This window comes from Branchiostoma floridae, chromosome 7 (assembly GCF_000003815.2).
Source record: "Branchiostoma floridae strain S238N-H82 chromosome 7, Bfl_VNyyK, whole genome shotgun sequence".
In the NCBI taxonomy this organism is placed as follows: Eukaryota; Metazoa; Chordata; class Leptocardii; order Amphioxiformes; family Branchiostomatidae; genus Branchiostoma; species Branchiostoma floridae.
Window position 1 is genome coordinate 5,536,876 of NC_049985.1, and position 23,017 is coordinate 5,559,892.

General features: G+C 42.3%; 3 protein-coding genes across 5 annotated transcripts in view; 1 reads left to right on the plus strand and 2 right to left on the minus strand.

The window, feature by feature from the left end:
• LOC118419362 overlaps window positions 1-1,441 on the minus strand; it is a 5,266-nt gene extending 3,825 nt beyond the window's left edge. Inside the window, exons 1-2 of the mRNA XM_035825723.1 lie at window positions 1,340-1,441; window positions 463-708 (exon numbers count right to left, since the gene is read on the minus strand). Of these exons, the coding sequence (XP_035681616.1) occupies window positions 463-708; window positions 1,340-1,441 (348 nt within the window). The remainder of the gene's footprint in view (window positions 1-462; window positions 709-1,339) is intronic.
• LOC118419558 (choline/ethanolaminephosphotransferase 1-like) overlaps window positions 1-3,170 on the minus strand; it is a 22,580-nt gene extending 19,410 nt beyond the window's left edge. The window contains exon 1 of one of the 3 annotated variants that reach the window (XM_035825999.1): window positions 2,615-3,170. The gene's annotated coding sequence lies outside the window, so the exon portion shown is untranslated. The remainder of the gene's footprint in view (window positions 1-2,614) is intronic. The other 2 variants (XM_035825997.1, XM_035825996.1) reach the window with 2 other exon arrangements.
• A 720-nt stretch (window positions 3,171-3,890) lies between these two features.
• Window positions 3,891-23,017, plus strand: part of LOC118419531 (cytoplasmic dynein 2 heavy chain 1-like) — a gene marked incomplete in the record, with an annotated part of 82,495 nt that continues 63,368 nt past the window's right edge. Inside the window, 25 exon segments of the mRNA XM_035825950.1 lie at window positions 3,891-4,009; window positions 4,504-4,747; window positions 5,506-5,655; window positions 6,294-6,450; window positions 7,461-7,642; window positions 8,114-8,195; window positions 8,644-8,876; window positions 9,280-9,528; window positions 9,849-9,922; window positions 10,594-10,750; window positions 11,287-11,462; window positions 11,790-11,985; window positions 12,744-12,878; window positions 14,762-14,887; window positions 15,875-15,973; window positions 16,397-16,536; window positions 17,045-17,279; window positions 17,743-17,870; window positions 18,757-19,000; window positions 19,416-19,565; window positions 20,099-20,304; window positions 20,886-21,041; window positions 21,345-21,456; window positions 22,285-22,455; window positions 22,791-22,949. Coding sequence (XP_035681843.1) covers window positions 4,550-4,747; window positions 5,506-5,655; window positions 6,294-6,450; window positions 7,461-7,642; window positions 8,114-8,195; window positions 8,644-8,876; window positions 9,280-9,528; window positions 9,849-9,922; window positions 10,594-10,750; window positions 11,287-11,462; window positions 11,790-11,985; window positions 12,744-12,878; window positions 14,762-14,887; window positions 15,875-15,973; window positions 16,397-16,536; window positions 17,045-17,279; window positions 17,743-17,870; window positions 18,757-19,000; window positions 19,416-19,565; window positions 20,099-20,304; window positions 20,886-21,041; window positions 21,345-21,456; window positions 22,285-22,455; window positions 22,791-22,949 — 3,915 coding nt within the window.

The window sequence follows — 23,017 nt, forward strand, 5'->3', positions numbered from 1 at the left end:
ATTTCGACTAGTTATTTCATCACTTTGCATTTCTACTCTATGACGGTCGGGGGTGGTGGTGCTGTGAAAACTGTCCACCTTTCCCACGCGGCGACCATGATAGGCCTAAAATGAGTTCAATGAGGCAAACAAAAGACTGTCCATCATATTCAGAAATTTAACCAATTATACCATGGAAAGTAGAAAAGCAACCGGTAAGAGAATGGCTGCATCTCCGTGAAATATTTGCATTATTATGTTTTTATTTTGCATCACCTAAGGGACTATGGCTTTTGTTATATCTGGCGGTGCATAACACTAGTTATGATATTCATTATTTGATCTTGTGTTGTAAAAATTTGTGTGGTTTGGTGGAAACCTAAATGGGAGCTGATTTTAGAAATAGGTTTTGTCTGTTTGCCTCATTGACCTTGTGTTCGATGTATTATGGCCGCCGCATGAGAAAGGTGTATTAATACAAACCTCACGAAAGAACGGATGTGCTTTCAGATCCGCCCCGTCCACCGGTCGGATGAGCACAACCACTTCTTGGTCCCAGTCTACACTGTAAACAGAAAACTCGTTCCCACGACGAGTAAATAACTGTGCCACGTCATGAACAGTTGTCACTTCTCCCGCTGGTACGAAGTCGTCAAGCGAGTTGTGGTTAAGTTGAAATTTTCGTTTCTTTGGTATCACCTTTCGAGTGTAAGCCAGAAGTTGCTTAGTCTAGAAATAGAGAAAAAAAGAAATTTGACATTGTCATCAAGAATGGGTCGTTTGGTACAATACTATCGTTCAAATATGACGCAATTGCAATTAGAGAGTTCCACGGCCTCATAGTCTCCTTGTTATAAAACATAGGTGTACTCTACAATGCATGTATGTTAGCACCTTAAGTCAAATGTCAGAAAAATTACTATTATATCTAATAAATCATGTTCTTATTATTTCTAACTTAATATAGAAATGAAGTCCTAATTTGCTTGATTCGTCTTCTCCATGGCTTTCATAAACCAAATAAGCCCTCTCGCACATTCGAGTACGCATGTGCGGGAGAAAGGAATTCTGGGTAATATGTCAAAGGTGAAGGCCCCTTGGACGTGAACAATCTCATGTCGACCATTGTTTAGATTCGCGTAACAGTTCCCAGACGATAATGGCACCTACAAAATGGCAGTATGTTTACAGTCAAGAGCCTTCACTTTTGACGTATTAACGAGAATTCCTGTCGCCTGTTCATGCGTACTCGAATGTGTGAAAGGGCTTATCACATTATCCAATTCTACAAGGATTGTTCCATCAAATTTTAGAACTTCGTATCAATTTTTGTGTGTCTTGAACACAAAGATCAACAAACCTTAGGCCAAGATGACGACTGTGCAGTCAGCCGCGAGAGTAGGAAGTAGACAACAATAACGAAAGTCACTGCACTTAGAGCTGTAATGGCTGGGACATCCATGGTCATCCACAGTCCTTCCCTGAAACCTCGTGTTCCTGTGCGTAGTTACCGCTAGATACGAAAACCTGAAAGAACAAGAATTGACGATAAGCACATATACACACACATCTGCACAAGCCATTCACGCACACGCACACACACACACACACGCGCGCGCGCGCGCGCGCGCGCACATGCACACACACACATACACACACACACACACACACTCGCGCGAGCGCACACAGTACACACACGCACACATGCACACACAAACGCGCGCGCGCACATAAGTCGATACGCGATGCGATATAGATACACACAGTCAAGTACACACATACGCACAGGCAAATACGTCTCTTTGGCATTCTCATCTTCCACTTCTAACGTTTAACCCGGTCAAACACCTTATCTTTACAAGCAAACAGCGTGGATGGACTTTTAACTAGAAGACAACGCTGACATCAGCTCAGGGATCTAGTTACTTACCTCTTTACGCCGGCTTTACAACTTTCAGAGGTCTTCAGAGCTCCCGAATACCGGAAACGGGGTTTATGCACGTGAGGAATTTGTGCACCGAAAAACTTTAAACTAAAGGCGTGCAAAGCAGTTTCCGAATCCAAACAAGCTGTAACACAACCCTGCTGCTTGGCCATATGGATAAAATCAAGTGGATCAACGGGCCAGAATTCGATCTACGGTCGGCCTCATCTCGGAAATGTATAAGGGATCATAGTATTTGTCATTTCGTGACCCGGCGTATAAAGGAGATGCAGGAATAAGCCTCAAACGCAGAACCTCTGCACATAAAACAAACCAGCTCACCTATCTAGAAGAAGAGTTGGGGGATTCGGTGTGGGTGTGTGCTGGACATGGGCGGCAGGCTAAAATACGAGAGCCGTAGCAAAGCCGCATGATTTGCACAATACCTGCACGCAAGGATGACGGACAGGATCGTCAACTTTGAACAACGGACAAGGACATTCCGCGGGAGGGTAATGCTGAAGCAACCGATAAGGCACAGTGGCACACCGTGATGCACTTACCACTAGCTAACGAACTTGAAGCGTTATGCCTAGTCATCAGTCTGAGGTTCCACCACTTTAGTTTGGTTATTGAGGTGTGGCCATCGCTAGAAAAAGTATTGAGGATAGAGACTCCTAACTAGTATGAAAAGTAAAAAGAAGGACTTACCGCCGAAGTTTACACCAAGCTCCGATAGGAATTCACCCAGTCCCAGCAAAATGATCCAATGCTAGTATCACTAAATTATCCTCGACGCAACGTCCGGGGTGGTAGCAAAGGATTAAGTTGTCACGAAAAAAAAAAACGAAAGTGTCAACAAGACAAGGGAAAATAAAACGCGTTCAGAAGAATAGCAACGAAAATTTAGCGGGAAGCAGAAGAACCAGACGACAAGTGTTCCCCAACCGCTCTGCCCGCTGTCCAGGAGGGCACTGGGCGCGTACCGGGGCCAGCCTGTAGGACTCACTTAACGTTACCCGCATGTGTTTTGATCTTTCTGATTGGCTGACTGACATGCGTAAATCCCTTAAGCGTAGCTCAACAGATTCCCGCAATCTGGGGCCAAAGTAGGTCATTGCTTTGTCCCGAGAGTTCAGCATAAAATCAGTATTGCTAAAGTAACGGAGGAAATGTGATCGACAAGAATCAAGTTTCCAAACATTCTGTATAAGCATATATTTGCCAAAGTTATAAAAATCAGCTTGCGGCTTTTTTTAAACCTGGAACTGAACTGTGATAAATGTAATGCTCATTGTAATTAAGTTTGTTTTGAAATCATAGATATTTTTCCCTAATTAAGGCCAGCCTCTTAAAAAGGAAGCCAAACGCCAGCCAAATCATACTTAAGTATACATCGACGTTACACAACACTCGAAACCAAATCCATTAAAACGAACAAGAGTCGACCCTATACAAAAGTGCGAAATGCATAACATAACACCATGTTCCATGACCCCATACCTTCATAGTTCGCCAAATGATTTTACCTTAACCGCTAGTGTAAAATTGTGTTTGTCATTAATTATGCAAATAAGTCACTCATTTGCATAAAATATCCAGTTCTGTGGAGTAATAGCAGATGAGTAAGATATTGCATAGACTATAACCTGTTGAGCCAACAATATTATGCCACCAATACCACCGGGATTTGAAAATGGCTCCACCTTGAAGCCGTCGCCAAAAACACCTGTCAGCCTTGCGTTGCCTAGTGCTCTATGAAACAAATGGCTGTTCAAAGCATTCCTAACTAGTGCCTTGCGCTACCTTCAAGAGTAAACTAAAAAGATATCTTAAAGCTACATCTTTTCTTTAAGAAATAATATATATCTTCTCATTGAAAATGATTTAGCACATAAAATGCAGCTAATGTGCAATTAATTCCTCAACATACAAAATATTATACAGGCACATCTTCAAAGATACAAGAGACACCTACCAATTCGGCATACCTGCGAATGTATTGGCGCTGGAAAACGAATTCAGCAGAAAACTTCGGGAAAGTCTCAGGTCGTCAACAAACATTGTAGAACTACACAGCAGCCAACCTTACACAGGAGTACGTAGGTAAGACTACGATGTGATTTTCTGCAGTCTCTGCAAAATCTATTCGCTCCGAATCGAGCAGTTTACGGGCGTTGATCGTCGCCGGTATGGTGTGTCGCACGACGCCCCCCTCCCCACCAAGTCGATCGACTTTTGATATCTGTGGCTGAAAAACTAAGAACAACAACAACTAAGATCGATTTATGACAGCAAATTAACTAACTTGACTTTGGTTCCTGGCATTCCTAGCTAGATGTTTTTTTCTTTGGAAAGGCACTTGACTTAGGTTGGGGAGGTAAAAGCCAAAAAGGTGGTGGAAGCAATTTAAGCATGGGCTCCGCCTTCCAACACTGTGCCCTAGAGTCTAGAAATAGTTGATATAAACAACCCACTGCCCCTTTGACCTCAAAAAGTGTATGGGACTACCTTAAAGTTTGTCTTTTTTAAAAGCAAATTTCCTAGAGACAGCCCTGCTTTTGTTATTCATCTTGATAACTGTACCTAAATAACCCTAGAAACTGCTGGGGAAACTCAACCTACATGGAGTGAAAAAGAGGCACCATGTCCAAAGACTTGCGGAAAGACTTCGTGCTGGCCTCCACGGCCAACTACTTTGGGTTGGACCCGGGTGACGCCAGCCTGGCGAAGCTGCACGGATCTGTGGAGATCAACAACTTCCTGGACGATGGAGGGTGTCCGCTGCTCGTGGCATGGTGCGACGGAACCAAGGGGTCCGCTCAGGTTCACTTTAACAACAAGGTATGTATACGATCTGAGGCAGAAGTTATCTGTGGTTTCCAACATAAAGATTAGACCGTCTAATTCTGTTCTTTGTAAAAGAATGAGCAATCCACCGCTTAATTATGTGATGAAAATGATAGGCAGATATTATACTGTATGGCTTCTTTCATTCCTCAGTTGCAAGAAAAGTTTAGTTCCATAAACTTTATGCAGCTTATGAACCACTTCTCACTAGACCTTGCATTCTATCTACATAACAAGATTTTTCACAGAAGTTGTGGATTGCATATGAATGAAGGAACCCCTCCCTTGATCCGCTCCAGTCTCTTAACCCTTAAACTGCCAAACCCGGATATCTGGCACACATTTTTATGCCCCGTGTGCCATGCCCGGATATATCTGGGATATTACGTATTCCCCCAAAGTAGCAGCTTTGCGCGCATATAGCGCACGAACCCCGGAAATTAGGGACTTCGGCCTTTTTTGGGGGTTCTTTTTGGAGGTCGGCGGCCAACCCTGGTACTGATAGCATTTTATAGGGCTGAAACTCTGGCAGTTTAGTTTAAGGGTTAATACATTTCACAGTCTGTGGCCAGGTAGGGCCTAGATGCTTCTGCAAGCTGTCTCTCAATCTGGTGCATTGCCACCCTCTTCATCTCCTCCGTCTGTGGTTGAATAGGGACTGCTAAAAAGTTGGTGACAGTCAGTAACTGTTAATATTTAGATATTAAACAAAATCAAGAACTGTAACAGTAGATTTTTTTTCTGCTGTGCAGGTGGAACAGTCCGGAGAGAAGAGTCAGAAGACCCTGGTGTTCGTGAAGCTGAAACCCGACCCCATCACCCCCGACAACCTGCACTCCAACGTGTTTGTGTCCTCCATGTTGGACTCACCAGTCATGGCGCTCTACCACTCACTTCACAAGGTAGGCAGCTATGCAGCAGACATTTAGCATCCGATTTCTACTGGGGCTCCTTATACTTGCTGCCTTTAGGGCCTTTAGGGCAGCGAATGTAAGGAGCCCCGGTTGACATCGGATAGCACCCAGGCTAGCAGACATTGTCAGTCATGCAGTATTTGTCAATCTTTATCTTTTGTTTTCAGCCAATTGGTACTTGAACTAGGAATACAGCAGGGTCATGGGTAAGGTAGGGTATAGTAGATGACTATCCTTGTAGCCTTGTAGCATTATTGCTGTCTATTGTATGTGATACCATGGACATTCACTCTGTCATTGGCTATAGGTTCGATTTCCTTTTCCCTTTAAGGTTAAATCTGGCAATGTTAACAGAGGTCTTGTTTTTGCCGTCTTCCCATCATTTTTCCATTGTTAGATCTATTACAACTGCGATACATAATTGTTTCAAACCTACAACACTGCAAAAAACATCAATTTTAAGTATACAATTGTTTTTTTTCAGCTCTGATCAATGTTAGCTTGTTCTGTACCTCTGTCCAGTGACTGAAACCTGGTTGTAATTTACATGTAACAGAAGAAAAAGATCTGTAGAATTGCATAAAATCTTAAACTTATAAGGCGACATCATTCTGCTTGTTTGACAGGTTTATGCGCCGATGCTGCTGAAGGATGAGAAGTGGAGTCGGATGTTTGATCCAAAGCTGCAGAAGCTGCTGAGTGAGCTGGACAGCAGCCTGGGCAGCGTTGTGCGGGCACAGGACTCCTCCGGGGGCAGCAAGGGGGATGATGGCAACATGACAGGTAGGAACAGTAGTGTAGGACTTATTGACAGCAATGTGAAAGGTAGGAACAGCACTGGGGGAGTTACTGACAGCAGTGTGATGATTGGGAACATCAGTGTAGGAGTTATTGAGGCAGTGTTGTACGGGCACAGAACTCCTCCGGGGGCAGCAAGGGCAACATGATAGGTAGAAACAGCAGTGTAGAAGTTATTAATGTGTGTCACATGTGCAGGACTCCTCAGTGAGCAAGAAGGGACGACAGCAACATGACAGGTAGGAACAGCAGTGTAGGACTTATTGACAGCAATGTGAAAGGTAGGAACAGCACTGGGGGAGTTACTGACAGCAGTGTGATGATTGGGAACATCAGTGTAGGAGTTATTGAGGCAGTGTTGTACGGGCACAGAACTCCTCCGGGGGCAGCAAGGGCAACATGATAGGTAGAAACAGCAGTGTAGAAGTTATTAATGTGTGTCACATGCACAGGACTCCTCAGGGGGCAGCAAGGGGACGACGGCAACATGACAGGTAGGAACAGCAGTGTAGTAGTATGTCACATGTACAGGACTCCTCAATGAGCAGGAAGGGGATAATAGTAGCCTGATTAAATCTCGCTTATAGCAGCCCACCCAACATCCGCCGGCCCCCGGGGAGGGGCCAGTTACAGCAGAGTTTGTGTTACACAGACTAGGATAATAGCAATTAATGTGACACTGTGGGGTAATTTAGAGAGGTGTGACAGGTAATTGGCAGCAATGTGAAGGTAGGAATAGCACTGTAGTAGCTATTACACTGCCACAACAATTTGATAGGTAGAAATAGCACTGTAGAACTTAACAACAGCAATATGACCGTGTCATAAAAGCATATACAATTTTAAAGTTCATATACCACTACAGCAAACATGTTTTTTTATATTTTTTACTCTTCAAATATAATCGAAGACATTACTGACGTAGTGGCAATGCACTAAAGTTGACAAAAACCATGTACATGGTTTGATATTTGTATGTATCGTGCCTCCCACAGGAATCCTAACGCCGTCAGATGAGTTCCGTTACTGGGCAGACACGGCGGTGACGGGACGTAAGCTGGAAGTCAAGGAGCGGGCGGAGCACTTCCAGTCGCTGTTCCAACCCGTCAGCGCAAACTACGGCAACCTGGAGTCCCTGTCGCTGCTGGAGGCTGCAGAACTGGTGGAACAGACAGAGGTAAAACATCTGTTAATGGTTTCATCAGGTTGGTACATTACCGTGTAAAGCTTTGTAAAGTCTTTAAGCAAGTCTTTTTTCATAACCTTTCAACTGACGTTTTAGTGACCGTCTGTCACCTTCCTCAAAGCAATAAAGACCGGTTTACAAATACTGCAGCTACATGTATAGGTGTCACTGCTTTACATATGTGGTCACAAACGTAAAGTATTTACATATTATGACATTTATACAGTGATCCCAGCTGGCATCTCTTTATATGAGTCAACTTCAGGCATTAGCCCCAACTGTCAAACATTTGCATGTAAAAGAACCCAACACACTTATCAAATTGCAAGAAGAGAAGAGGTGGCTTGGATGAATACACAAGCTGTAGCGAAGCATCATTGCAACATAACTGCTGAGCATACATGTACTTTATAAACCTCCCTGGTTGTTTATTTGTTTGTTTGTGCCTGTGCTGTTGTTTAGGAAGTCCTGGATGACGTGTGGGGACAGACAGAGTTTCCACCCTACCCAGAACCTCGTATGGCTCACCTCATGGGCATCATTGGTAAGTATGTCTGCAGGATGTGTTCATTACAATACCAGGGTTGCCTAAAAGCATCCAAACAAATTTTATGAAGAATTCACAAAACCAAATGCCAAAACGTACGAATCTTATACATTTTGTAGATAAAAAACAAATCAACCAGCCGATGCCTCGGCCACTCAAGTAAACATGGCATTCTAGAGCATTGATACATATAATTACACAACAGTTACAAAAGATGTCCAGCACTATTTATACCCTCTCTTGTAATGCACATAAGGTTATTCATAATTTACTAACTAACGGCAGAATGAATTTTAAAAAGATCAAGTTTATAAAAAGATAAGAAAAATGATACTCTCACTGGCTGCAACAATAGACGATATTGTGGATTTCTCACTTAGTGTACTGCCCATGGCATGTCCAAGTTTGTAACCTGTATAATCACTGCTTCATTTGTCTTTGGCAGGGGGTGCTCTTGCACGGCACATCCAGCTCAAACTGTCCGGCGTTGACCTCTGGCACGGCCCCTACGCCAGCGTGAGGGAGTCGCTACGCCTGTCCCTGTCCATCTGCGAGCGGTGGATCTCCGCCTGTGATTCGCTGACCAGCACGTGGAAGCAGCACTCTCCGCTCCACCCATGGCAGGGGGACAAGTATGTCCCAGAAACCCTGGAACAGTTCAAGGCTAGACTGGAGGAGGTATGTGGATTCAGGGGAGTCTTCACAGTACTGTGTAATGATTAATCATAAAAAAGTGTTCAGACACAGCTTTAATAGAAGACTCTGTTGGCTTCTCCAAAGTAGGTTTGATACGAAAGAATGAATGAACAAAGGAACTGAGGAAGGAAGGGAGGGAGGAATGAAAGGATAGGAATGAAGGAAGAAAGGAAGGGAGGAATGAATGGATGAACAGGTGGATGGACGGATAAATGAATGAATTGATGAAAGATTCATCATCAGAAAAGTAATTAATCTGAGATCCAAAGCTCTGTTTTTGTAGTTAAATATTCATCACCCAAGAACTTGGCCTTGTGTGTTAGACTGACTGATCCAGACCATAAGGAAAGTGAATTCACCGCCTTGTTTTTTGTTTGTTTGACAGATCCAGACTTTACGGACAGTGAACGCACAGCTACTACAGCTTCTAACAACTGACGAGCAGCAACAGCTAAAGGCTCAGGATGCATTCAGCCCCTTCAGTAGCCTCAACCCCCTCCAGTACAACCCCTATACACAGCCCCAGTGGAAGGCGGCTGTAGGACAGTACGAGCACGCCATCTTACCTGTAGAACAGAGGGTCGCATCCAAGCTGAGGTCAAGGTTACTGGAACTTCAGGCTAAACCACATCAGGTGAGAAGGGGATTTTCTTATGTTAATGCTAGTTTACCTTTATCCACGGGTAACCTATATCCACTATTTTTGAAAACGGTATTTCCGGATATCAAGTCCACAGATGATGTTGTCAAATTGCTCAGTTACTCAAGTAACCCAGAATATGATTTGGATATGTTTCCATAAACATATCCAGTTGCTTGAGTAACTACTACTTGGCATATCGTATTTCCTGGATGTCTAACCTTCATCAATGTATGAAGGTTTGAATGCACTTGTCAGGAAACATAACAGTATGTAACAACTGCTGAAATGCCTCACTTCATTTTCTGTTCCAGCTGTTACGAGAGTTCCAGCGCTATCGAGAGCTGGTGAAGAGACCCAGCATCAGCCAGGAGTTGGTCGCTGAAAGGTACAGTGTCATTTGCAAGTCATTATTGTCATTAGACATGGACGTTTAAGGGATTAATATTCATTGTAAAAACTTCAACAGAGAATTTTTTTTTGGGGGGGGGTAGGTAACACTTGTGCATGAAATGTAAAACTTTACGTGCGCAAAAAGAAATTGTGTGCATAACATATGATAATAAAGTAGAATATCATTAAAACAAGAGAATAGAAAAAGACAAGACAAAAAAATAAAACAGCATCAAGCTTTGGAAAACTGCAATGAACTCTTTAGCAAACTTCTGAATTTTAAATACTGTAAAAACATTATTTTTCTGATAAGTAGATAATGTATCAGCAACATGGTGTATACAGTGTACAATAGTACCTTTACCTAATAGCTATGCACAAAAGTGTATATTCACCCAGTGAGATTGCGTGGTGTAATTGGCAGCGCTTTGGGCTCAGGCTCAGGAGGTCCCAAGTTCGAAACCTGCAGTGTCACGATCTTGTATCCTTGGGAAAGGCACTTTAGTTTACATGACTTTCCTCACTTCACTCAAGTGAAAAATGAGTTCCTAGCATTGGGGGTCCCGTGTTTGGGGAGAGCCACACCCTGAGCACGCTATTAAAAGAACCTGCCACACAAGTATTTTGAGCTCCGAAATGACTCTAATTTTGTTTTTATTCCTGCAGAGAGATGCTGTTGAGCCAGCTGCAGGTGTATGTGAAGAGCATGCGGGATGACTTCAGGGACAGGTCGTCAGGTGGGGGCAAACGTGCACCCCTCAAGGGCAAGAACCACCCCGAACTGGTCAACAACATCGTGTGGGTCAGGCAGCTGGAGGCCAAGGTCAGCACATTCTGTAAATTCATCTGTTTTTGCCAGGACTTATTTTCCCAGTTATATGTGGAAGGAGGGTGTTGCTGTCTATGGAGTTTGCATTTAAAACAATATTGTAGTACATTTTTAAAGGTAGACTGTAAAAGCAATACTGTCATGTACAATGAAAATTCATATTTTCTCACTAAAGAGGTCAATGCAAAAACTTTAAAATAAAACCATCGCAAACATTTCAATTTTTACAGTATTACTGTAAAAGACAAATGCCTTTGTGTATCAGGCAAAGATGTGTCTTGCATTTGTAGTTGATAGTTTGTAGTGATTTTCTAGCAGGATAGCTTGAAACTTTACAATTGCTTGACTATTTCTTAAGCAAGAATAATTTGGCCCATTTAAGACTAAGTGTGTACGTTTTGGGGGAAATATTTTCAAAAAGCTTTCAAGATTATTTTCGACTCCCTTAAACACTGAGCAGTTAACAGTGGGATTTTCAAAAGTTTGATTGTTGCAAAATGCTTGAAATTGTTGTCCTATGATAATCCTAGGTTGCTGAAACGTTGAACGTGGCGGAGGCGTTGCTAGGAGACCTGTCGGGGTTCCGTCCGTACCAACGCCAGGCTGCGGAGGTGCAGGAGGAGATGCAGACATACTGCAGGGAACAGTTTGACGGCTGGGCAATGGACACACAGAGCGCACTGGAGGACCCGCATCAGCCTCTCAGGTACCGAGAAACACCTACCACCACCCTACACATGTATGTAAGGGTAGGTGTGAGGGTTAGTACCGCAGGGTTGGACAAGTTTTCTAAAGTTCTCTTTAAGTGACATAGAGGCAAACGTACTGCAGGGAACATTTTGGCGGCTGGGCATAGGACACAGAGAGTGCACTGGATGACCCGCATCAGCCTCTCAGGCACTGGGAAACAACTCCCGATCAATATCTCCAACAACCCTATGTAAGGGCAGAGATGAGGGTTAGGGCAGCAGACGTTCTAGTTCAGACAAAATTCTAGTCACTAACTAAACTAACACCTCTCTATTTGGTACAGTCTACAGATCAGTGGGCGGCTGATGGAACTAGACCACCAGGACGGTAAGCTGCACGTGATGTACAGCGAGAAGCTGGTGACGCTGCTGCGTGAGGTACGACAGCTGTCCGTACTAGGGTTCGCCGTTCCCGCGAAAATCCAGCATGCTGCCACTACAGCACAGAAGTTCTACAAGTATGGTGTCATACTGAAACAGGTAAGATCTGACTGGTGATAGGCCACTTCAGTATTGTTTTGATATTATGAGGAAATTCCATGTGTCCATTTGAGTTTAAGAAATCGAGAACTTAACATTTGTTGATTACATCTCGTAGCTTTAACAATTGCAGTGAAATTTGTATCATTTGAAACTTTTTTAATACTGTGTAAAATGTTATCCTAGTTTTGATGATCATTCATTTATGTAACAAGCACCATGGCTGAACAAGTCCATGAAACTGTCCAGACTTGCAGCTTATCCTTTTCAGTACAAACCTACTGTAGTGTGTTATGCTATACTCCAATTTACTGTAGCCTAAGTGACAGTCTCCGTAGTGACTGCTGGCTCAATCCTTTTGCTTGCTATCTGTGGTTATAAGTAGCAAGCAAAAAGGATTGAGCCAGCAGTCACTACGGAGGCTGGCACTTAGGCTAGATTTACTGTGGATGCAACGCAAGAAACAAAATACTCATGATCATTGTACAAATGGGCCATTTCTCACCGTCATAAACCACTCGCTCCCTAGATCACAGAGGGAGGGGAATTAGGACTTGCGCTTCAACAGCTCAATACCCAATTAGTTGTTGTTACTTGTGTTTATATTTATCTTTCTGCCTGTCTCATTTTGTTTTGATAGCGACGCCAATATAAGTTATGTGTTGTTGAGTGGGCCGCTATCTGTATTTTGCTTAATATGTATGTTTTGTTCAAGAAAAAAAAATACCCAACATGACAGTTCTTCCCTTCCCCGCTAGGTGGCGCACTTCTACAACACCATCGATCAGCAGATGATCCCCAGCCAGCAGGCCATGCTGCTGGACGCCGCCCTCAACTTCGAGAGAATCATCAAGAACCCGAAGACCGGAGCCCGCGATGGTGGAAACGGAAAGGTAGGTATTAAAAGGATTTCCACAAGAGACTTGTTACATGTCTCTCTGGCACAAGCGGTTGTGCAACTTCCACTGCTTGTCCATCTGGATCAAATTCCATGGATACTTCATCCAGAGTTTGATGTGGTTGGCTAAAACAAGCAAGCTGTAGTGAGGCCACGTGGCACTTTGAAAAAGAATTACGTCTAAGGTCCTCAGTCTGAGGTTCGGCCGCTGTTACTGTTTGTTGGTTTGAACCTTTAAATAAATGTATATTCATAAAAGTTCAAATCTGCCTGCAGGCCGCTTTTTATTCTGCTTCAGCCTATTATGGCTCCCACTCCCAGCTTTTTATCACAGCCTTTTGATCATCATTGTTTTCAAAACAAGAAACAATAAACTACAGACATTGCAAAATAAGGCTGCCAGGCTAGTACTTAATGCAAAGTACACTTCTAACACTGATGACTTACATAGAAAACTGAACTGGCCAAAGGTAAACGAACGACTTTATACCCGAACCCTCACTATGTTCCACAAAATCCTTACAGCTAACAGGGCTCGAAATACACTTTTCAGTCAACTTGCACCAGTGCAAGTTAAGCCAAAGGTAACTTGCACCAAAAGAAACTTACTTGCACAACCCAAAATAGTGAACTGTTAACCCTTTATTCTTCTTCTGAAAATTTGCAAATATATAGGGATACATAAAGACCACATGTTTGGATATTTGTTTTCCAAAGCGTATTTTAGTTTGGATTTCAAATTGTACAACAAATGTGAATTTAGGCTTAATTTAAGACAATTCAATGTCTACAACTTGATAAGATCAATAGATTTCTTCTGGACTCTTCGAGTGACTTCCATCACTATTCTTAACCATCGCTAGAACAACTCAATACAAACACATATAACTGGAAAATCCAGTTGATCATATCAAAGTCACTAAATTGTATGCAAAATGTATTTACTCATATGCAAATCAAGGTAAGACAACACCATAGGAATTATTAGCATTATAGAGATGGAATTGTCTTCAAATCTTGTTTACCTGGATGTCTAACCAAGTTTAGAAATAACAAATTTAGGCTATTTTGTTATTCAGTGTTGTTTTCTTTTACCTTTCAATGGCAGACAATATTCTTGGTGTGTGTAAGCTTTTTCTAAAGTCAGGTATTAGTGGATAAAAGTAACTTGCACTGGTGCAAGTTTGGTCCAAACTTACTTGCACCACACCAATTTTACATGCACAAACTTGCATGTGCATGTGGTATTTCGAGCCCTGGCTAAGAAACCAGAAGCTACCTACAAAAGACTACATGCAATCAAAAATACCCACCGACACAACACCCGACTAGCTCAAGGGGGGGATTAAGATTGCCCAAACCCAAAACTTCTGCTGCTACCAGGACTTTCCTTTACAGGTGTGTTAAATCTTACAATTCATTACCACAACACTTCAAATCAGCCACACCGTCCATGTTCAAAAAGCACATCAAAGACAGACTAAATACACAGACACAAACTTACAAACCTCTGCAGCACTGGTGGTAGGACATTTATTGACAACTATGTATATAGAATTAATGTTTAGAATATTTGATACTGACCTCTGACCTCTCAGCTACTCGATCTCACAACTACATTTACTTTTATTTTAAGAATAAGGTTTTGCGGTAATGTTTTCCTTTAAGTATAACGTTAAGTGTATATTTAGGTTGGTTGGATAGGTTGTGAATTAAGGTGTAAATAGTCTCAATGTTCTGTTAATGTATTATGTTAAGTGTGTGTCTTAAGACTCCAGGAAGATTAGTGACGCATTGTCAGAATTGTACATGTATTCACTAATGGAGATATTTTCAATAAACAAACAAACTTGAGTTTGAAATGTTTCATTCCCATAGGTACAGGTGACCTGGGATAACCCAGAGGAGCTGGAAGCCTACGTACAGAAACTCCAGGCAGCAGCTGAGAGAATCATGACTCTCAACAGGCAGCTGAGGAAGCATCACACCAACATCACTGACAAGGTGGGCCGACAATGTCCAACCTCACGCATTTGTAGCTACACCCATCTTTCCCAGTATTACTTTTGTCCCCCATTCTGCTAGATGGGGATTGCTGAATGACCATGGAGCAAAATTGCATTAATGTAACTGGAATATTATGCATAACACAGAAGTATGATTTGAAAAACAACAAAACACACAAAAAGGGAAAAAAATTGTTCTTTGTCTATGAAATTCATTAAGCAGTCCGTCAAGTATTTTGGTTTGGTTGCTCAGCATTCCCAGGAGACAGACCTGGAGCCAGGGCTTTAGCCAGCTCGAAATTTTTTTCTGTCAGCCAATTACAATCGTCGCGAAAAACGCGAAAATTGATTAGAATCACTGAACTGAGACCTTGAAAAACGTGTTTTAATGAGATTATCGTATGCCAAAGGGCGCCGACACACATTGTCAACAATCATAACAATAGCAAGACAAACAGTGTGTGGCTTTTACGGCCGTGGACGGAGTCCCCAAGCCGTCTGTAGCTTCCACCTAGGATTTTTGTCCGTCAAGGTTGACGGATTGGTTTTAAGAATTTTCCGTCAGACGCAGCAAATTTCCGTCAAATGACGGAAAAACGGACGTTGGCTAGAGCCCTGCCTGGAGCATTCACTAAAAGATTCCAGGACAGATTAATTTTTATGCATACAAGTGCTGTACATTTAATGTCTGTCGCAGTCTGATTTGTGTATTTCGTTGTGCACATGTAGGTTGTAATGTTGATGAGTCTGTGTGTGTTTCACCCTGTGTAGGTTGTAATATTGATGAGTTTGCATGTGTTTTTCCTTCTGTGTAGGTTGTAATGTTGATGAGTCTGTGTGTGTTTCACCCTGTGTAGGTTGTAATGCTGATGAGTTTGTGTGTGTTTTTCACCCTGTGTAGGTTGTAATGTTGATGAATCTGTGTGTGTTTCACCCTGTGTAGGTTGTAATGTTGATGAGTTTGCATGTGTTTTTCCTTCTGTAGGTTGTGGAGTTGATGAACACAGACCTCCTGAGGCAGCAGCCCAAGTGGAAGGAAGGTCTGATGGAGATCAGACACATCATGGCAGGACTGGTCCAACAGGTCAGGCTGCAATCCCAATCATTCTAACACTCTTCTAATCAGTGGGAAAATACGTCTTTATTCTCTCTAAAATCTGTTTGCCAGTTTTGGTGAATCAGACGTATTTGTCATGTGCAGGAACAGGAACTGAAACTCCAAAATTTTTCTTGCACCAAACATTTACAGGTAATTGTGGAATTTGGCATGTTCATGCTCAGTTTATTATGTTTGCTTCAAGCTTAAATAATTCAGAGATCTTAAGCTTTTATGAGTTGTTAGAAAACAAAAACCAGCAATTATCTTAATTCTATTTAAGTTATGATTGATATAATTGATGACAAGTTATTATTTCTTATAAACAATACATGTATCATTGTATGTATACACAATGATAGAGATCCATCAAGCTGTAGTTGAGAGTTTCTGTTGTTATTTTGTCTTCAGGGTTTCAGTGCCGCTAACATGAAGAGTTGGAAGATGCACTGGGACCGCCAGCTGTACAAGGCTCTGGAACACCAGTATCAGATGGGCCTGGAGGCGCTCAGCGAGAACCTCTCGGAGATGAAAGTAGAGCTGGTCTTCAGGTAATAAAGGCATGAATTGATATTAAAGGGGAGACACCAATGCTAGCCCTGGAATGTATCATGCCCATTCTCGACTCTAGATCTTAGAAAAGCTACATTTGCTTAAAGTCTTTGTAAGTTTCAACCAAATGCTATTTCTAAAAGTGAAAGGATGAACATTTTTCAATCCTCCATTTGCCTGCCAGCCTACCCTATTCAATACCAGTTTTTCTTTTTTTTTTCAAATATTCCTAGTTGCTCCATGATAACTCTTCTGAAATGAACTAGAAAATATGAACTTCTTGCCATCAAGTACAGTAAGGGCATCCTCATTAGTTACAAAATGTAGCTTGCAGCTAGATGTGCGAAAGTTAGGTGTTACAAGTCATTCAGTGTAATATCACCAGCTGCTGTAACAGTGTGCCTGGGAAGGTGATACGTTACGCCTATGGGTGGTTATAACGGCTACAGATACAGAATCCATTACGCATTATTCAAACTGCGGTCTTCCGTTCCTCGCCAATGACAGACAACAGCAGCTGCAGTTCCGTCCCCCTCTGGAAGAGATCCGTGCGAAGTACTACCGGGAGCTGAAGAAGTTCATCTGCATCCCCAACCACTTCAAGGGAGTGAGCGAACAGCTGGATCCAACCAACACGGTCTTTCCCGCCATTATCGAGCGCAACTCGGCCGGATTCACCACAATCTATCGGAAGGCGGAGGAATTGTTCCAGAGGCTGGTCGCGGCCAAGGCAAAGTTTCAGGTTGGTAGTATTTCAGTTTTGTTGTTGAGGGTCAATGGTCAAGTTTTTAGGCTAACAGACCATGGATCGTGAAGTCAGGGTTAGATTTCTGGGATTCCTGGCTAGTTATTGTGTCTTTGCATTTGGGAAATACACTTTACATGACTTTCCTCACTCCACCCAGATGTAAATATGTACTTGGCTTTGGTTGGGGAGGTACAAGGTGGTGGAAGGAGAGGGCTTGCCTCCACCTTCCAATACTGTGCCATAAACACAGTGGATGAATAACCCACTGAAAGGTTTTGGGACCTTAACCTTGTCTGTCTCACCATTTTCATGGGGAGGTCTGCAATATTTTTCTTGCAGTAGGTAACTGGTCTTGCCTGAGTATGTTTCCATCAAGTCACAAAGTCAAGTTCATAAGAAAACAAACTTAAAAAGAATTAGTTTCTTGATAAAACAGGCATGTATCTTTATCATCCAGGAATGGGTGGTGCTAGGTCTGGTAGATTTGGAGAAGCTTGTGGAGACTCACCTACACAACGTGCCCGACTGGGAGAGGAACTTCAAGGCTCTGAAGGCACGAGGCAGGGATGCAGAGAAACTTGCCAGGTTAGAGCAACTCTGTTATCTATAGCCTTATTGCTAACTTAGTCAGCCTCTTTGTGGAAACCTTTTGGTCAATCATTACTGACCAGTAGAGCTGTGTGCCTAAACAAATTTTAGGTACAGGTACACAGGTTTAGGTGCAGGTCCGGACCTGAACCTGTACTTGAACTACTAACTGGTCAAGGAAAAGTCTATCTTCAATAGGAATGGAAGCATGTTTGAATCAATAAAAAAGTGTTTGATTGTGGTAGACACATGATGCAAGAAAAATTTGACCCTTACAAAATTTTTTTCCCTCGCTGGGGCACAGAGACTGCTATAGTAATTTCACGGAAACTTTATGGGTCAAAGTGACCATCCTCTGACCTGTTATCCTGCCTGGCTTACACTAATTAGATACATGTAGTACACCAGTGTTCCATTATTTTGGCCCTGTACCTAATTCATTGTACCGGTATCAGTGTACCAGTACACAGCTCTACTGACCACATGATGTTGACCTTGGTGCTGAAAATTGAACTGTTGTGCATTTATAGTTCTTGTTAGGAAAATGATGGCTGGTTGTGAAAAATTTACCATTCATGGTTCAACAAAAACAGTAGTGTGTGAGAGAGAAAGGGCTTGAGGTTAATGGTGGAAGGGGTGTTGAGCTTCGTTGTATTCCTGCGCAACAAAGGCATTTGGCAAATCTATGGTCATCAAAGATATACATGTACACCAGTACTGTCCTGTTATTCTGCTACATTTAATTCAATAGTTTCATACATAAAGCGCTTCAGAATCAGTAATCTGTGATCTACCTATAATTTCTAACACTTTATTTACATTTGTGCAACAGGGTGGTACACTAGATCCTAAACATGTGCTTGTCAATCTTTCTGACCACTAGCTCTATCAAGGTAGACTGCATCACAGTGTCCACTACTCCAGTCAAGGCCATCATTGATGACCACATCCAGGCCTTGTTCGACGCTCTCCTCGGCTCCTTGCGTCACTCCATCATCAGCCATCTGAACGAGATCGACACTTTCCTGACCGACGCTCTCGAGTCCTTGTCCACTCGACCGCAGTCAGTGGAGGAGATAGGACTGGCCAATGCCAAACATGCAGAGCTTGCTGAGAAGAAACCTCATGTTAGTATTGAATAGTGGAATGCAAGTTTATTTGGTAGGCTGAACAAAGTCAACATGCTAGGTTGTTAAATGTTTCAAATGATGAATTTTCAACCTTCAATGCATTGACAGGTAAAAAACCTGTAAAAACCAGGACTTTCTAGAATATGCTAGAAATTGCTGAAATATGAATAAATAAGCACATATACTTATGACATAAGTCCAGAATGATATCAATGATATCTTTTTAGTTTTCCAAATCTGTGGCATATCCAAGAACTTAGAAATTAAATTGGTGGGGCATAAGATGTGAAATAGAAATAGCAAGCAAACATTTGACAGTCACAGTTTACCCAGCATATGCTTCAATAGGAGCTATTCTAATCTGTTTTAATACATTGTGTATCAAGATTTTGACACATTTTGCCTCCCGTAGATTCAGCCGCTGTTTGCCAAGGCTGAGCAGAAGAACAAGCTGCTGCGCAGTGTGTCAGGGGGAGGGGTGGAGCAGCTGGGCCCGTTGCAGGCCAGGTGGGACAAGTTTGAGCTCATGATGGAGAGCCACCAACTCATGGTCAAGGAACAGGTCAGTGGAAAATGAATGTTGGTGTGATACATACTGTGAACATACATGTAGGTGTGAGACAGTCTCATGGTGAAGGAACAAGTGTCATTGGAAGTGAATGTTGGTGTGAGACAAATTCGTGATAAAGGAACAGGTCAGCAGAAGGTGAATGTAGGTGTGAGACAAATTCATGATAAAGGAACAGGTCAGCAGAAGGTGAATGTAGGTGTGAGACAAATTCATGATAAAGGAACAGGTCAGCAGAAGGTGAATGTAGGTGTGAGACCAACTCATGGTGAAGGAACAAAGACAGTGGAAAGGGAAAATCAGCAATGGGTCAAAGGGGACCAACAGCCCATGTCGGCCCCTGTCTAGGTTGAGGAAAGGATGATGACCTTTGCTGATGCCGCACTTCCATTTAGGTCACACAATTTGGGTTGTTCCAACTGGATAAAGATCAAAGGACAGATGGTTAACTGTTGGAAAATGCCTTACTGTATGTACGGAAACAGCGTATAAAATCTTTATAATTGTGCATCACATTTTTCTCAAAGGTGGAGGTGATGAAGTCCAATGTGGAGTCGCAGGTCTCTCACTTCCGACAAGAGCTGGCCAAGTTTGCCGCCCGCTGGCACCAGCTCAAGCCGAAGGACGAAATCATGGAGGACAATGACCGAGACGCGTGCAACAGGGCCGTCCAGGTCATCAAGGAACACCACACAGAGTTTGGTGAGCTGGAGAAGAGGAGGGAAAGACTGGTGTAAGTACAGCTTTATGCATGCTACAAAACAAGCTGATGGTTTTGGCAATTTTATTTTACTTCTTGCTGCTTTATGTGATTCAAATTATTTTATGAAACAAACTCACAAATACGTTCATAGAGATTAGACACCCAGGTAAATAATGTTCAAATACAATTCAATATCTACAATTGGAGATTTATGTCTGGATGTTTTGAGGGACATCCATCACTCTTCTTAAGCATCACTAAATTGTCAATTCACACTATTCTTTGGCGTCACTAGAAATTGCTCATTCATTTAAGTTAAGATACAGGAAGACGGGAGAAAAAACAGTTAAGTACGTTGTGAGATTAAATTTTTTTTGCTGTTTGTCAAGATTCAAGCTATCAAAAAAAATGCTTCAAATAAGAATGAAGAAATCTTAGCTTATGAATATGATATATTTCTGCAGCAAAACTGTTATAATTCTAGTCAAACATCTTGTCAGTGCAGTCACCTTTTAGTCAACGTCTTGATTGGAACCATAGAATTTTGTCAGTTCGATATATGTATGCATTTTAATACTTGGTATTCACACATGCATCTGTTGTTTATACAGGTCGGACTGTGTCCACTTTGGGCTACCGGAGCCACAGATTCCGGAGGCAGACGAGCTACGTGAGGATCTGCGTGTACATGAAGCCATGTGGTCACTCTACGAGGAGTTTAACAACGGCATGTCCGACTTGGCCAAGGAGGACTGGATTTCTTTCAGGTGATCTTCAGACACCTGAATGGATATATAACTGTTTAATACAGTTGAAAAGTATACAATCTGTAAAGTTTTAAGTCATAATAGTGATACTTTGAGAGTTGAAGCAAAGCTATGTTAGGATGGTATCTTTAACCTGTAAAAATTTTTTTAGCAAAATGACAAGAGAATACAGCTTTTGTTCCTTACAGTTCATACATACCAAACTTCTGTGAAATAGATGTTAGGAAACGTTCCACTGTCCACTTTGCAACTTTTGATACATAAGGCAATCATCTAACATCTGTTGTATTCTCTCATGTGTAGGGGCCGTGCTTACATGTTTGAAGAGTTTCTGGGTCAGTGGGCAGAGAAACTGCGGAACGAGGAACCCACCACCATCACCATCAAACTCACAAAGGACATTGACAAGTACAGGGTCAGTGTTAACTCACATATAGATCTGCTGTCATTACTTCTGAGATTGCGGTTCACCTCCAAAGGGAGTACTGTTTATGGCCGTGTGTTCACATCTACAATATATATCAGTCAGTGACATTCAAGATCCTTTGGATTGATTTGTATGGATTTTGGTATGTGGGTAGTTATTGAGGTCCTGAAAAAAACATCATGATGGTGATTTTAGGCCCCCCAGTTGTATTTTCAGCTACTGCTCCAGTGTGGTATCATCAATGGACAGATGGTCAGGCAACTGCAATTATAGAACTTACAAAAATGTAGAAGGGGGGCAAACGATGAACCCATATTGGAGGAAAATGTTGAGACATCTGAAATTAATTAAGGGAAGAATCGAAAGAGAGTGATTAGTAATGTCTGTGATGGCTAGGGCTATGACAGTAAGAAGTTCACAAAATTTCTAAACATTTCATGGAGATATGCGATCCTCAAGTTCTTGTTCCAATCCGTGCCCTGTCCTGTCCTCAGGCTGTGCTGCCGTTGTTGAAGTACGTCCGAGGAGAGGTGCTCTCACAGGACAGTAAAATAGCATATGAAACGAAGACTTACAGTGTACATGTAGCACCACATAAATTACAAACTTTTTCATGTTTGACTGTTATTTACTTGTTCCCTGCCCTGTCCTATCCCCAGGCTGTGCTGCCATTGCTGAAGTACGTACGAGGAGAGGTGCTCTCCCAAGACAGTAAAATCTTATATTATTTACAGTATACATGTAGCACCACATAAATTACAAGCTTTTTCATGTTTGACTGTTATTTACTTATTCCCTGCCCTGTCCTATCCTCAGGCTGTTCTGCCGTTGCTGAAGTACGTACGAGGAGAGGTGCTCTCCCAGGACCACTGGCTGGAGATGTTCCGACTGCTGGGCATGCCTCGAGGCACCACTCTGGAGAAGCTGAACTTTGGACACATCCTTGCCTCAAGTAATGCCATCATCAAGAATGCCGACCAGTTGAAGGTAGGAAATAGTCCTTTGGCTTCATAGTGAATACCTTACAATGTACAGATCGATTTACAAATTTAGACATAGAAAATTGCTCCAATATTAAGATGTGGTTATGCTAGAGTTACATTTCCAAACCAGGGCCCAGCCAGGTTGTTTGTGAGGGCAAAAAATAAAGAATCTGAAATATACACAGATTATCCTCATGACATTTCTTTACATTTTTTGGTGTTTTGTTATCTTTTACGTTAATATACTTTTTGTTCCCACAAACTACATTTGTACCTGGTTTGCTTAGCTAAATACTGATCTTTTATTACTTAAATTCACATGTTGATTCCATTTTCCAGGAACTAAATGCACGAGCTCAGGGTGAGGTTTCCATCCGTGAGGCCCTGCGTGAGTTAGAGATGTGGGGGGCGGCGGCTGTGTTCGCTCTGACGGAGTACTCTGACAGTGGGAACCGCACCCTCATGATCATCAAGGACTGGAAGGACCTGGTCAACCAGGTGAGGAGCATTTCTTGTTCATCCTAGGATATAAAAAAACCTTCACAGCTAGGATATAAAAAGCTCTC